At 39.1% G+C, this 16809-nt stretch overlaps 1 protein-coding gene across 1 annotated transcript in view; it reads right to left on the bottom strand.

The window, feature by feature from the left end:
- Positions 1-16168, bottom strand: part of LOC146322916 (glypican-6-like) — a 140506-nt gene extending 124338 nt beyond the window's left edge. Inside the window, exon 1 of the mRNA XM_084725047.1 lies at positions 15587-16168. Within this exon, the coding sequence (XP_084581173.1) occupies positions 15587-15737 (151 nt within the window). The 5' untranslated portion in view covers positions 15738-16168. The remainder of the gene's footprint in view (positions 1-15586) is intronic.
- Positions 16169-16809: the final 641 nt, after the last annotated feature.

Below are 16809 nucleotides of genomic sequence, written 5' to 3'. Positions count from 1 at the left end.
CCAAACGATTAATGGAGAACATATTCAGCAGATGAACTGATAATAAAAAGAGGTTGTTTCAGCTCTACATTATATTGTTCACTGAGACAATCCCCTACATGTAAGAGCAAAGACTAGACCCATCCTTGCATAAATCTTTGCCAAGAAGACAAATATATAAGCAAAAAGTACAATATGTTTGACCTGGAGGGTAATAGCTGTGGAATATTCATGTGCCATTCTGCAAGGTGCACCAATATCATTACAGCTGAGATTAATGTATGGATTCCCCTAACACCATGTGCAGCACCTTTAGGAATGACAAGCACCGCATAATCAGCATATAGCGCTATGCCGTGGCTTTGATATTTATTGAGGAGTATGTAATAAAAAAGCCTAAGCAGAGGCATGAGGAGAGTGGTGTGGATATTCAATCCACATGGGCAGCACGCCTAGAAGCCCCTGAGAATGAGACGAGAGCAAGCGAGCCACTCTCTTCTGCGTCAGCCTGCTAAGTGGAGCATGGCAGAGGACGGCACTACAGGTAGCAGCTGGTGGCTGTTTGGAGACCTGCAGGGCCTTGAGACCTGCACCGATCATTACCTTTCACTCAGCATTTACAGCTTAGTTTACAGACACAGGCCATTATTAGCCTTGATGCCTTGTTACAGTGTCCTCCGGTCAGCAGACTGCTTAACCGAGAGGACACAACTAAACTGCACAACATGCAGCTCACTGCGGCGGCCCGCTCAAACACACCGCACTGACTGAACCGTCCTCAGGAGCAGTGTAAAGGCAAACATCCTCTCCAGTTGCACATCATGTCTAGTCAGACGTTGTCAACAAGACAGGAGTGGCAGACACGGAGCTAAAGATAGATCCAACGACAGCAACGATGCATTTGAGGGGGGCTTTGTTTCACGGTGGCTACATTTCTGACAGGCAGATGAGGTGTCGGGGAAAAGCACAAGCTATACGTCGCCGCCACGAGCCAAAATTTGAACCCTGTGTCGAGGAAGAAATGCACGCTGATCCCGAGGATTGTTTTCTGAAAGTCAGCGATGATCCATGGATAGCTTGGAAAAAAAAGAGTGAAATTTTGTCAACTGCTGGAAACCGTGTAAACAATTCTAAAAAAAATAAAAAAATAAATAGAATCACACAAGGTAGGCAAGTATGAGATATGTGCCGAAAATGTCTGAACAACAACACCAGTCTTGTGATTCGTGGCAGGCGAGAACAAAATATGACAGTCAATCTCATAATTTATCCAAATGTAACACCTCTCAACTACCTTCCAATTCAATTTGAGGAAATGAAAAAGTCCATTTTGAGCTCAGTGTGTGCACAGAATGATGTCCACTCCATCAATTAAATTTGGTTTAAAGAGACTTTAATAAGATGTAACCCACCAAAAGGAGTTCTATTTTTGCTGCAAATCAGGCATGTATGTCTATACTGGTCAAAAGTTATTTTTTTTTAAAGGAAAAAAGAAAATAGGATCAGTGACTAGTGAAAATATGTTTACGCCAGCCTCTTAAATGAGGAATGAAAGAACTCTTACTCAATGTCTCCAGGTTAGAATTTAATTGGACAGTTGTTGACAGGAACTAATAGATCAAAATAAGATCTATTCAATCTCTTGTTGACGGCAGGAGCACTCATTCTTTCACATTTCAAATGATTCTTAAACCATTAAACAGCTATTGCCACGCCGTCTCAGGAGAATCACTTCAATCCATTTCCTTGTTTTTCACAGTCGATTTATCTCAAATGAGTTTGACAAACATTAATTCTTCATGGTTGTGTTGGCAGCATCGTTGCTACACAAACCTATATGACAGCAGCTGCTTATCAACAAAGCATGTCAGGCTTACAGTATTTGGTCAAGCTTCAGTAACCCAGCATTTTGTGTTTGTAAAGCTTTGTTGCACTTAAAGTATCTGATTTCCCCTCCTTTCCCTTTTCACAAAATATGCACTGAAAATTAGCAAAAGAAACAGCTTCATTAATAACTGGCAGCTAAAATCCCTTCCCTTCTGATTAAAAAAAATATGTGTAGGCTGTATTATCATTTCTGCAGCCGGGGTTATAAGCAGCAGAAAGTTGGACATAAACCCTGCTGAAGGCCACAAACAGAGTAAACAGAAAGCTTGGGTCACAGACGGGATTAGGGTTTAGAAATAGAAACCAGAAACTTCTGGTGTTTAAAAAAAACAGTAACCCCGAAGACATGAGTTTTCTAAAGAGACCCAAACAAATCAAAATTCAGATTTGAAGATATCTTATCTCTGGAAGCTGAAACAGAGCGTTGCTGCAAAGACTGAAGCCTCCAGACTGACAGAATGAAACAACTTGGATTTTGGACTGTTGGTAAACTAACGGCTTTATGAAGGTGATCATGAGCGTGGGTCCACTTCAGTACTGCATTTGAACTAATTCAATGCCCTGAATTCAACTGACGGTGACAGACATGCTGTGAATAGTGGCTGATGATGAATTAAAACCAACATATAATGAAAGAACAAATATTATGCAGAGAAGGAAATTAAGAAAACATTACCAACAGTTTATTAAATACATGTTCCCACATGTTCTCAATAAGAGGTCAATAAAAACTGCACATTAGCTTCACAGTTATAGAAGTAAATATTAAAGCCCCTGAAAACTTAAAATTTCTCAATAACATCAAATGTTCATGACTACATAATAAGGATAAAACTTCATCAGAACTGTGTGGGTGTGGTTTGATCAGATTTGATTGACAGTGCTGGAAAAAAAATAAATCTGTGAAATGAATTAATGATGACAAAAATTATGCAGAAATATATTTGTCATCAAATAAAAACACAACAAAAATGTTGGGCCAAGTATGGTGGAGATCCGTTCTCCAGTGCAGCAACAGTGTGTGTATTTGTGTTGAGTTCAGCCTCTGACTGAACTGTGCACTCAAGAGATTCTGGTTATTTCCCACCAGTATGTCTTCTTTCCCCTCTCCTCTTTGTGCATCTCAGCGTGTTCACAAAGTAAAGAACATTGGATCAGATGCAGAATCCAATATGACTCTGGGTATTTATTCCACCAGGAGCTCCAGCTCTGCCCCCGGCTCTCTCCTCCAAAGCTTCCCGGAGCTCAGCAGCAATCTGCGGGTGAGTGGCAGCTCTGTCCCTCCGCTCCGCCAGGTCTCACCACACACTCTGTAAAGCCCCGAGATAAATGCAACTTTTTCACTGAATTTTCAACTTGTCACCAGCAAGATAATATTAAGCTACTCGTAGAAAACTTGACGCAGGCAACCGGACTTGGTAACGTTCTAAAGGACGTTTCGCCTCTCATCCAAAGAGGTTTCTCCGTTCGATAAGAGGCAAAACGTCTTCTAGAACTCTACCGAGTCCAGTTGTCTACGACAGTGACAGTGACTAAGTTGCTGGTGTAATATTATTAGGATTATAGTTATGGTTTGTAATTTTGGAACTATTCATAGATTGCTACAGGCACTGTGCAGGGCAGGTCAATAATACATCATATATTAACATTTGACCAGAAAAATATAACCATTGATTAGCAATTTGCCCGAATGCGTGTGAAAAAAAAAATTTAACAGAAAGAAGTGCACGAAATGCACGCTTGAAGAAATGTAGTCTACTTAATGTAAATGTCAATAACAAGGTCGATATATGTTTTCTCCAGGAGTATGAGTGTGGAAATTCTACAGAAACCTTAAAATAACACTTCACTAAACCCAACAGTTTTTAGTCAACTAAATCTAAAGTCTTGTGATATTTAGTTGGCTAAAACTAAAACAATTCAGATAACTAAAATGAGGCACTTTGCCAACTGCGACACCATATATGTTGTTTATAGACTGGAGTGCCCCTGTGGTTGTTTCTTTGTGGGCTGAAGGAAAAGGAGACGAAAAAATGAGTCGCAGAACATAGAAATCCGCACAAGGAATGTTGATTATCCTGTGACATTACATGTGCCAGCAAGACATGGAAACCCCAAACACACTGAAGGTCATGGTGTTAGAAGTTATTCAAAAGAACATCAGAAGAGACGACTGCCTAAAAAGACTACTCCAGCTTAAGACCTTTTGGATTATAAAACTTAAAAACAACAAAATACCACTGCCACAGTGATGAGATTCTGTGAAATATGATTTCAGGAGCAATATTAAAAAAAGTATTTCATTGGAACTGTTGATGGCTAAGGTGCTTTGCAGTTATGAGGAATTTATTTTGTGTATAGAAAAGATTATGTCAACCTTGACTTGATAGCCAGATTATGTCTATCTTCTTTTTAGTCATTTAGGTTTTCTCCTGTTCTCATCCCCTCTCTCTCTCTCCTTCAATTCCTTCCAACGTCCTTCCCTCCCCTTCACTTCCCTCCCCTCTCTTCCTCCCTTATTTCGATGATGTATCGCTTACTTGTTATTGACCAATAGACTTGCACATTGACAGAGAACTATCCGCCCACTCAACTCATTAGCGCAGCACACCATATGCGTGTGAGCAACTGCTGACAATGACCCTGATGAAGACCTGTGTTGGCCGCAACGTGTTCGTCATTTCAAATACATGTTGTAAAATGAAGGCATTTCAGTTTTGCACAACCCTACAGCGTGCTTTGGATTGTTTTTGAAGCAGATTTCCATTCTGGACTTTTTTACTGAGACTATATTTTACCAATGCAATGAACCCTTGATGTGATGGAATTATGGGAATAATAGTAACTCTGGTTGGGGTTTAGAAATACCTGCCGTCACCTTTATCCAGCTGAGCCCTGTCCTAGCTCAAGTTTAAGTAAACTTTATTATCCCAAATAAGGATATGTGAGTGGTCATACAGTAATAAAAGCAGAAAATAATGTACATTGTGCAGTCCTCCTTGAATCCCCAAAAAGGTTAATTTTTGCTCCCTTTAAGTATGAAAATAGATACTTAATGTTTCAATCGATGTAACCATCATTGCCCACATACTTCCATGCATCCTTTACATTGGTATCATTGAAATAAATAGAAATGAATGACATGAGAGCTCCTCAGAAGTGAAGCCAAAGCATCGCCCCCTGGTGGCTGGCTGCAGTATAGGTCATAAATCCTGCCTTCCCAATGTTAATAGATGGGACATGGGTCAGTACACATCGAGAAAATCTTTCCCAAAGATGGATTCTGTCATTTTAGTTAGTTCTTATCATGCTGATGTTTGTTCAAGTGTTAATTTTTCTGATCAGTTTGGTATTTATTAGTTATTTGATGCTATAAAAGGGTTCATTGCTATGATTGACAGCTGAGCCTCCTGGCGATTGAGTCAGCTGGGATGGCAGTGCTTGTAGATTGGCTTCAGTTTTGTACAGTGGGAGGAAATGAAGACACATTGCCCATCTTTATTTACAATGAGTTGGCATGGATGCTAAGATTCAATACATCCACTAGTGTGCATCATTCAAAGTCAAAGGTTACGCCAAAGAAACAGAAGAAGAGGAGTCAAAAGTTTCTGAAAAAAACAAACAGTAATGCTGGAGGAGGTTGCAATAACATACCTCTTGAGTAATAGACACGACCCCACCCTGGCACACACACACACACAACCACAGAAAGACCCATTTACACACAGCAGCAAGACATGTATTACTCACAAGCCGGAGAAAATGGCCATACCTGCTTCCGTACATAAACAAAGCTCACACTTCCACAAAAAGCAACATGAAAAAAAAAACAGCTACAGCATCTGAGCACCTGCTCTCATTGCATAGTTGCTTCAAACGAGACTTAACATTCACACTGTGTCTCTTAACTGTCGCCCCGTACTACACGATTGAGTACGACAGCGACCAAACCTCTGGGAGCAAAAACTAAAACAACACGAACACAATAAACTTACAGCTTTCCAGTTACAAGTCGAGTCACAACAGCTGGTATTTATCCATCACTGAGCATGAACCGATACTGGCAGGTGCTTATTATGAAAGCAGTCAGACGGAGTAAAATCCACAGACACGTTGGCATCAAAAACAAACTTTTTGTCCACTCAACTCTTCTGTCCTTTGAGGCTGGAGGCTGATGTAACAGTTTGTACTGCGCTGACATGGTGTAAGTCAAGTGAAACAAACCAGGGAAAATAGAGTTAAAGACAAAACAACATGAACTATTTGATTTCTTATCATTTAATGACTATTCAAATATTCAAAAACATGACCCATCCCTATCAAATACATCGAGACATGTGGACAGACTAGTCTTTTCACTAACTAGCTGACAACAAACATCACTTCTAATACTTAAGGATAAAACCTTGGCTACCCTCCTGATTAACAAACTCTACATCAACATTATGATCAATTAATATTACACTATACAAGGATTATGGCTGCACATCATCCAGACCAAAATAACCATTATCCTACGTTTTTGTATTGTCCCTCTCATTGCCACAGAAACAAAAGCCTTGCTAAACCCGGCTGTTGCTATTTTCTTTTACAGAAACCTTGCTTTGCCCTGATGTCTTGGTTGGAACCTGTTGTGTAGAGGGTGAGTCGGTTCACTGAAGATGCACTCAGCCTTACTTAGAATGAGATCTTTACATAACTGAGCAGCTGACGTCTGATCGCACCCAGTGACCCTGCTCGCCATTTTGATCGTGTACTGAAACCTGTCTCGGTTGCACAGGTTACCAACAACACAAGTCAGGCCACAGGACAGGACGCTCTGCAGGACGGGTTTGTAAAACAGTTGCAAGACATACAAGATACATAAAAACTGTGCAATTTCCATGAATAGAACATTTGCTGTTGCAGTTTTTTAATCTAGCACATCCATTGATCCTTAAGTATTAATAAGCAATAACTCTCTCTCATCTAATATCTATGACTAATTCTTTTGTTCACTTAAAACTACTGAAAAAGGTGAGGGCAAAACCACATACACTCAAATCTTATATGTAAAGTAAACTGTTAAAACTTGGGCAGATAAGTTTGTGCTCATCAAAGATCCCACAGCTCACAGTGAGAAACTCAATGAGAAAAAAATGTACTAAAGTAGACATACTATTAACAGTACTGAAATATTAGTCAGCTACAAGTAAAACTATTGATGTTAAAAATGTACTGAAGTACAAAGCATTCTTCTCAACAAACTATTCAGCGTATTAGTCACTTGTTTAAATACCAGAGCACACCTATGATGCATGCACACTCACTAGTGAGGCGTGGACTGCAGTTAAAACTGTGGGCGCTGCAGTTAATAAAAATTCATATTCACAGGGGTTGCAGGTGGTAAATAGTTTGCGTCTTCCCAGTGAAAGAGACACTGTGTGTGCGCTTTTACGCACAGCAGTGCAGCATCTGATTCTGTTTCTTCTGGAGAGTTCAAACATGTTCAAGTTATCACAGATTTGAGTTTTGCTGCGTAAATGCCTCACAACATTTGCTGCAGGGACATTACAGGTGCACGGAAAAGAAACTGAGAGAATCTTCTGTAATTATTAGTAAATTCAGAATTCATTCAGACATCAATACAACACATAATAAGGAAATCACCTGAAAAGCTTGCGCTGCTGGACATTATTTAAAGTGTAACATAGTCTACAGGGATTGGTAGAGGAGCAGGTGTCGGTCTCTAAATTGGAGAAACTAATACGTTCGGGCGGTTAGCGGGCGGGTGATTTATGCAGACTTGCAGACTCGGATGAAGTCAGAGCCCATCTGCACGTCACTGCAAGTTGCGGCTCATTTCAGATCATGTAACCACTGTTCTCAATGTGACACGTTCACATATATAACTGGCTACACGATCAAATGTTGACTGAGTTTATGAATAGTTTCATTATGTTGAGAATATTACACAGCAGTCAGTCCATATGAGCACTCTCTCTCTCTCTTTGTGTGTCTCTCTGGGGACTGTAAGTCTGTATCACATTTTCTCATCAATAATATAAAAAAACTGGGAAAGACACCTCTCACTGCAAAAATTGCGCTCTGTCTGCTCAAGGCCATACACTTGAGTGATGTTTCAGTCTTCAAGCACTTAAATAACAGATTATGCAAACTGTCGATAGTCTGTGTTTTTTTCCAAATCTTCGATCTAAATTACTCCCCACTCCTGCACTGTTCTTGTCAGTGGTCATGCTCATTTCCCAAACCTGTGCCTCCTGCAGCTTTTTGTTGTTTTTCTCCATCCGTATTTTTAGTCATTATATCTAGGGATGCACAATATGGATTTTTTCAGCTGATGTGATAACTGCTCGTAATGGCTGACGCCGATAACCGGTAATTTCAGAGTTTTGCATTTTTAAAAAGAAGTTCAGTTGAACCTGAAGTTTATGCACACCTGAGGGTAAGAAAGGCTCAGATGTAGAGAGCAAAGATGGATGATTTAATATTTTACAGGTCTGTCCGAACCAAATCTAACTGACATTACTATTACAACACAAAGAACAGTCCTTTCTTTTGGTAAAATTCATCAAAAAAAATTCACACATACTTTGGCTTTTCAAGAACATTTTGCAGAAGAATTCAAATAAAATACTTTGACACAATCTGTCAAATCAGATGTTTATAGGCCAAAAACAATATAGACCAATATAGATGTGAGAGGCCAATATCAGTTGATAATTTATCTACCCTTATATTTATCGTGCTGCAAATTTTTTTGTCCGTATGTCATGGATTTCATTGGCCCTTCTCCAGTCAGATAGCCTTACTGGCCACAAACCTTAATTCAAACAGCTTTTTTTAAAAGTAGTGAAGTAGACTACATAGCAAAATGCATTCTTAAATAAGAGTAAAATTACACTTGAAAAAATACTCATAGAAGTACAAGTACTCCAAAAATACTAGTTGTAAGTCTTTACTTCCATGTGTATTCCTCTGCATTCCACATAAACTTCACATAAACTTATCATTACTTATATACAAACACATTTTTTTGTCCATATATTTAAAATGATGCACAAAAAATAAAAAAAATAGCCCTCCTTAAGCTTTTTTGATATGCTTTGAGTGTTGTGTTGTTCCACTTGCAATGCTGAAACCCTATAACACTTGCAGGACACAATGTTTCCTGCAGCTCTCCAAGGGAACTCCCGCAGAGAGAGCCCATCATGAGGCCATTTTGGCATTCATGAGCATGATTGATGACACAGAGATGGAGGAAGAGTTTGAGAAATCCCCTCTGCCGCGGGAAAAAATGATGATTGTTTGTATTCTTCTCCCCTGATAGTGCCCCCACTGTGCCTCTCAGTAGGACACGTTCACATTACATTATATAGCTGAATGCAGCCTCAAATACTGGCGCTACCATGTACGAACTCAAACAATACATGCCAATCCCAAAAGTCCAATAATCTGCAAATTTATCATGGATATTTAATGTTTGCAAAGTGAAATGTAAAAGGCACCATGAAGCCACCTAAAAGCTCTTAGGACTTCGCTGCCAGACCCACCTCTACATGTGTGACTGACAGGAAGGTCACAATGATCTGACAATACATCACAGCATTGCTGGCGTATACTGCAGGGCCTAACAAAGTCACCTGGCCATTCCCTGTGAAGGCACTCCCATTTAGCCCTTTTTAATCCTCCCCAACCTATTACATGACAGTGGAGAACCTGTGCACATTACACGCTTCAGCAGAGATCATTTGCCTCGTTGTGCAGGCAGCCAAGTATCACATAAAATATCAGCACCGTTATTTCTGTCCCATCTCCATCTCCTGGCTGGGAGTAAACAGAGCTGGACGTCAAAATGACATGCTAAGAAGTTCCATTGAATGCAGCAGTCTGCTGCATGACTCACTTTCCATATCTTGCCATCTTGTCTCAGACGTCGAGTGGAAACTGAGACAGCAGGGGCAAGACTGAGGAGTGCAGGTCTGATCTTCAACCACAGCAATGAAGAAGTGGAATTAAAAGGCCAAAGTTTCATGAATTTGTTGAATTAAATTGATATAAATAAAGTCTTCTGTGGAGAGGGAGATGCTCCAGGCACTTTTAAATGCCTGAACACTCAGAAGACTTTTAGAGCAATCCTCAGGTTCATGCACCCGTGGTTTAAAAACGCCTTCACCACATAGCTGTTGACAGCCTCCAGCCTGGCCCGGTCAGCAGGCAGAAGCATCGCCTAAGTCTAGTGGAATTACAGTACCAACTGAGCCTTTAGGCTCTGGATCATAACAGCATTTCTGTCAATAACACTGACTCCACTGCTGTCATTCCACCTGACCTCGTTCCTTCTGTTTGACCAAACACAACAGCGAAAATCTGGGATACTAAGCTTCTCATGAAAAACATACTGTAGCTGTAGTTGAGCTCTCCAAGTGGTGTGGAACACAAAACTCCTGCAACCCTGCTGATATTTTCTCTTTTATATTTGTAATAGCTGTAATGAGTGCCTTACATTGGCTAAAAAGCATATAGCATGATCATAACATGAAAGGCAAATAACTAACATAAAGAATTTAACAGTCCTCTAATGGGATTAACTTTAAACAGATAATGTAAGTCACAAAATTTGGCATGTATGTATAAGATGATTTCTGTTTGATTTTCATGTCTAACATGGTTTCTGATGGCATCTCACATCAAAAGCAGCGAGAGAGCACACACATCCGTCTGTCACTACAATTTTATGTTGAAGTCTCCGCACATTTCAGATAATGACATGAGATTTCAAGAAATCCAACAGCAAAGAGCAGTAATCTAACATGAATGTACAGTATGTGGAAGCATCATTTGCATAGGTGGACCAGAAACATGGAGGTTGACATTTTTTGCCAAATCGTCTGAGTTAATAGAGTGTGATGGCAGCTGTGAGGCTGACAGTAACAATAAGCTATAGGGGGAAGCTTTAAGAGCCGCTCTACACCGAGTCCCACAAGGACCATCTAATCAACAAGTAGAGGAATATTATCTCCAAAGTAATGTCATCACTGAAGATGCTCCACATCTGCCACATGGACGCTCTTAACCCCTTCAGTGCCGCCTCCTACGCAGCTAAAATTACAAACCTGACACATGAAAGTAATGAATATAAAGGCTGCACACAATTTTACATGTGCAGTGTTTGGACATACATGCCCAAATGTGATAAATATTAGGTGCTGAACAGAAGTACATGTGAAAAAAAAATGAAAAATAGAGTCGGCACACTAGACCACGTTCCCATGAACATTTATTACTATACCACCATTTGATATTTTGGCTGAAAACCCTTCTTCAAACATTTTCTGAACTTATTAGCCTGTTCTAGCTGTTCTATTGTTTGCCTTTGCACACATAATCCTTATATGCAGGGATCCATGATTTGAGTTTTTTCAGCCAATGACAATATTTACTTGCTTCTCATGTCCGATACAGATAACTGATAATTTCACAGTTTTTGTACTTTAAGAAGAAATTCATATAACCTGTGGCTGAGGGCAAGAAAGACTCAGATGCAGCGAGCAAAGATGGATTATTCAATATTTCATAGCCCCGACTGAACCAAAACTGGCATCACTATTACAAAATACACAAAGAACAGTTATGACTCTTCATATGTTCAGTTAGTTTTTTTTTTTATCAAAAAACTTCACAAATATACTTTGTCTTTTATAGAGCATTTTAAAAATGCAAATTCCTAAGAATTCAAATTAAATGCTTCTGACAATCTGTCAAATCAGATATTATTATAGCTGATATTTATTGGCTAATATACACCAATACTGATATAGACCAATCATTTGCTCCGATATTTATCTTGTATTCCTGATTATATCCACATGACAAGATGATTATTTATCACAGATCTGTTCATATTTTGTGAAAGCACCAATAGTCATCCCTACAATATTGATACATAATGATATTGAGGTATTTGGTTAAAAAGATTGTGATTTTTCATTTTCTCAATATTGCACAATCCTATAGTAATCTATTAGTAAAATGCCCCAATCCCAAAAAAGTATAAATAACATATCATTATCTCTTTTACTGTCCTTCATAGACCCTTTCTCTATACAATAATCTGGCTTATGCACTTAAGTACCCTTTAAGTACTAACTGCACTTTTTATTAAATCTACAAGGACTACCGACGTGGGACTCTAAGAATTAACTATTTTAAGAAATAACCATCATAGCAAAATGTTGACTTATTTCTTTTTGGTGAAAAAATAGACATTGGAAGAAAAAAAATATTATTATTTTAGGAGAGTTACAGTTGATTTGCATTATTGTGTAAAATTAAAACAGACAGAGCTCATGAGTGCCAGTACTCCCCTGATAGTGTGTGTGATACTTTAAATTATGTCAAACATAAACTCAATCACTAAATTGTTCCATCTTTTACAACTGCATAGGCAGAACTGGGTGCTTTTGACTGGAACCCAAAACACTGGTATGTTTAAAAAGCACTGATTAAAACAGAAACAGAAAACAGTAAAATGACATCATTTGGAACAAACTGATTGACAAAGTCATAAAAACTGGAAGGATGGAATAAAGCACCTGAGATTTACCTCTGGAGTCTGTGGGTACTCAACAGGATTAATGGAAAAAAAAAACACATACTCACTGATAATTTGAAAATAATTCAAAGCAGGTGCTGCTAGATTTATCCAGAAACAAAAATCCTAAACCCAAGCAACTCATCTGTTTTCAACAGGCTCAATGGAAATATTCAATTAGTCTAGAATTAGCTTGAAATTAATGTCCATAATTTAAACAGTAAAGATGTAGTTCTGCCTCTGATATGAGAAACAGTTTTTTGGGAATACTTTTTTTTTTATCAGAGATTTAAAATAATGTATTTCCACTTTTACTCTAGTCCTGGCTGAGCTCGACTGTTGCTTGCATGAGTGAGGGGCAATACTTTGCAGCCTGAAGGGCATGCCCATCATCACTGTGTGAATTTGCTGAGCTGTTGATAATGCCTTGTCTCTCCAGCAGACATGTAAGGTTATGGCTCATTCAAAGACCAGATCAAAAGACATTTATTCAGGGTGACATCATTCGCAGATGAGAGAGATTGAATTTTTCACTCATTTGGGAGATTAGCTGTGATGTCAGAGACATGGATCCAAAGGATTTAATCAGTTGGTTATTCAACCCATCTCTGAACAGGTGTGCCTGTTATCAAATATGCAGCCTTTTACTTGTGCCAGATTTCCTGCTTTATAGAGACAATCATTGGCCCTGAAGCATAACAATGACCTGGAGAGACAACTCAGCTGGGGTAATATGAAAAAAAACACACCTATTATTCCTCAGTAATTACTCTGCTTCAGATGCAGACATGTACATATGATATATACACCTATACTCTGATATTTATATGAGTGGCATATAGATATTGCACATTGGCTTACATTAATATTTCAGTCAGACTGGCTGATATATTAATGTAAACTAATCTACAATATCAATATTCTACCCAGGGAAATATTAGTGCATACTGTGCAATATTACATTTCAAAACTATGTGTAAACGTGTTATTTCAACTGCTGGCTCTGTTTTATGTTCATATTGTTCTTATTGTTTTATTCTCTCATGTTTATATCTTACTAGTTAATTTGTTTATTATATCTTCCTGTTTACTTAATATCCTACTTTTTGATTGATGCATCTGTTTTTATGCTATCGCCTTTAGCTGCTGTAACGGTGCAAAATTTCCCTGTTGTGGGATTAATAAAGAATTATCTTATCTTCTATATTTCATTAATTAATTTTTAGTCCATCTAAAAAACATGTTGCCGCCTAAGATAAGCATGTATATCACTTTTCTTTGTTTTGATATCGGCATTATATATCGACCATCGACCACCGTGCTCCTGAAATATTGGCGTCAGCTCCTGAAAAACCCACATCGGTCAAAAACTAGAGAACAACAGAACAACTAGAGAACTATATGACAATATTATCATTATTTTATTGATGTGAAATCACAGAATTGAACTCTTGGCCATAGAAGCAAAACAGCGTTTTCACACTTTGACTTTGCAGGAGTTATTTATGTGAATTGCTAAAACAGATGCAAAATGGTTATCTCAGTTTCTCGAGAAGCAGATTGTCTAACTACACATTACTAAAGACATTACTGATCAATTATATATACGGTGCAGAGCTGTGACAATTAGTTGATTAATAGATTAGTTGATTGAAAAAATCAAGACACAAAAATCAGTTGCCAACTATTTTGATAATCGATGAACCGTTTCAGTCATTTTTCGAGCAAAACTGTGCAACATCTGCTGGTTCCAGCTGCCTACATGATTTGCTGTTTTTCATCATCATTTATGATAGCAAAGGACGAGTCTTTGAATTTTGTTGTGGGGAGTATAATTTCTTGGCATTTTATACACTAAACTGTTAATCAATCACTTGTGAAAGTAGTCAGTAGATTAATCAACCGTGAAACCATTTCATGCAGCCTCACTTAAGTGTCACAGGACCCCAAATGCAAACAAACCTAAACATTTCATTCCTTCGATAAGATATTTAAAATAAGCGCTGCAGGGCCAGGAGAAAGTCCAACAACACATTATTAAACCTATGAGCCATTTCACATATGATGTAGTGCAGAGCTGCAAGGATTAGTCAGTTAGTTGCTAAAATGTTCAAATACTTGTGGTTACAGCTTCCCAAATCTGAGGATTTGCTGTTTTTCTGTCACTTGTGACAGTAAATGGAAAGTCTTCAGGTTTTGATTTGTTAGTTAGACAAAAGAAGCAATTTTAAAATGTCACTGTGTGCCCCTGTTAAATTGCGATGAGCATTTTCATACACTAACCCATTAATCGTAAAAATAAACTGCATGAATGGATCTTGAAAATACTCTTCATTTGCAGCCCTGTTTGACCTAAAATGCAAACAAGCCTAAACGTGTCATTCCTTCAATAAGGCTTTTTTTTTTTTTTTTTTTTTAAATAATTGCTGGGTAATTGCTGAGTTTATGCAGAACGAGTGATTGGTGGTTACGGACTGCTGCTGATGCTGAAGCTCTGCAGGAACCAGCACTTCCACTTCACCTTATCACTTCATTTTCGCAGGACAGGAGTTAATCTGCAGAGTTGACCGTTCATTATCTCTGCTTGGTTAGCACAGTCGGAGACCTCTACCGGACACACGCAGACACATCTCTGCCACAGCTGCCTGCCTTGAGGGTCTCTTTTTTTTTCGCATGCAGCAGGGTATTGATGCTGACTGATAGGATATTGTTATCGCAGCATGAATATATATGATCAGCAAAGCAGCTCACATAAACTGATAGCCACGGGGTTTGTGTGTTCAGGCGTTGTATATGAGGGTTTTTTTCCCCCTGATAACAGCAGGCCTGTCACTTCACTGAGCTGTAGGAGCTGCTCGTTCACTCATCTCTGTTAGGATTATTCTGATTATTGACTGAGTGTCTGTTGGTCTCAAACTTTGCCCAGGAGGACCCGCGGCAACTTAGTGAGTGACAGGTGGTCACCACCGACTCCCTCCACGCGCGTTTCAACACCTGACTTTGCATCCTAAATGAGTTGCGATGGGATATTTTTAACTTTTGCGCACGGAGTTTTCGCCTTAAATGCAGATGTGTCACGAGCGCGAGGCCGTTTGTCCCGCTGTTTGACAGGTGGTCCAACCTTACCTGGGATCTCCTGAAGAGGAACATGTGCGAAGCTGAAGCCTTTCCCGATACAAGCCTCCCTCACCTCGCTGCAATTCCGCGCCCTAAAATCTGCTCTGGCTGCAACAGACAGCACAGAAAAAGTGCAAATGATAGTCTCTAGTCTGAGCATTGTTCACTTCTGAGAAGGTCCTTATTGTTTAGGGTTCTTCTCTGCAGTATCCCGCTTTGCTGGTTAACAAAAAAAAAAAAAAAGAAAAAAAAAAAAAAAAAAAGTCCCCTGCAGCAGATCCGCAGGTACTTAATGACTGGGCGTTTAATGGTCGCAACTCAACTCTTAGTGTCTACAAACACAAACACATTCCCCGGAGGTTTCTATCGCAGCCGAGAATGGTTAAAAGTCCCCCCCGGCGCCGCAGAGAAGAGGACTGCGAGCGTGGAGGTGCCACATGAATCCAGGCGGTGCGTTCACTTCCCCCCGGCGCGTTCGCTCAACTTGGCTCCGCAGATGAAGCCCCTGGTCGCTGTGCTGAAGTGGAAATGCTGTGCGGAGGGGAGCGCTCTGTGTTCACATTAGATATACTGGCTAGGCAAAGCGGGACGCAAAATACGGAGTGGAATCCAGCCTCTTCCATTTCAGTGGTGGCTGCAGGTCGGCACCTACCAACACAGAGAAGTGAAAATAAATATCAGAGTTTTTTATCATGTGTTATCTATATTCACTGTTCTGATTGCATCGTTTTTAAGTCATATTTTATGCGACAAAAACGACAGTTTTACTTAAATTAGATTCAAACAATAGCATTTCTTCAACCACAGGCACTTTAAAGCTTAACAAATATATAAGTAGTGTTTTTAAACATCTTAACAAAAAATAATTACTAAATAATGTGATTTAATAACATCAAAAACATTTTTTTTGTTCACGTCTCCCAGAATTGTGGTCTCAATGTTCAGATATGTGAAATTAGTTATAAAATTACATTATGACATTATTTCAAATGAAATTGTTTTCATGTAAATATTACTTTACGTCATTGCTTCTCAAACTTTTTAGACCGTATACCACTGAAGAAAATATTGAGATCTCCGAGTAACACCCAACCATTTTGCGTCGCTTGGTGCTAGCAGCTGCTGTGGAAATTTACTTTACTGGTGCTTATTAAATAACCACAAGTGCATGTGCTCTATTCACTGTCGTCCACGTAGGAAAGACAGCACTTATACACTCATACTGCACATGT

The sequence above is a fragment of the Lutjanus erythropterus genome, chromosome 8, assembly GCF_056507025.1.
Source record: "Lutjanus erythropterus isolate fLutEry1 chromosome 8, fLutEry1.hap2, whole genome shotgun sequence".
Classification (NCBI taxonomy): Eukaryota; Metazoa; Chordata; class Actinopteri; order Lutjaniformes; family Lutjanidae; genus Lutjanus; species Lutjanus erythropterus.
The sequence above is the reverse complement of the archived record's forward strand: the minus strand, read 5'-3'. Positions and strand labels throughout refer to the sequence as shown.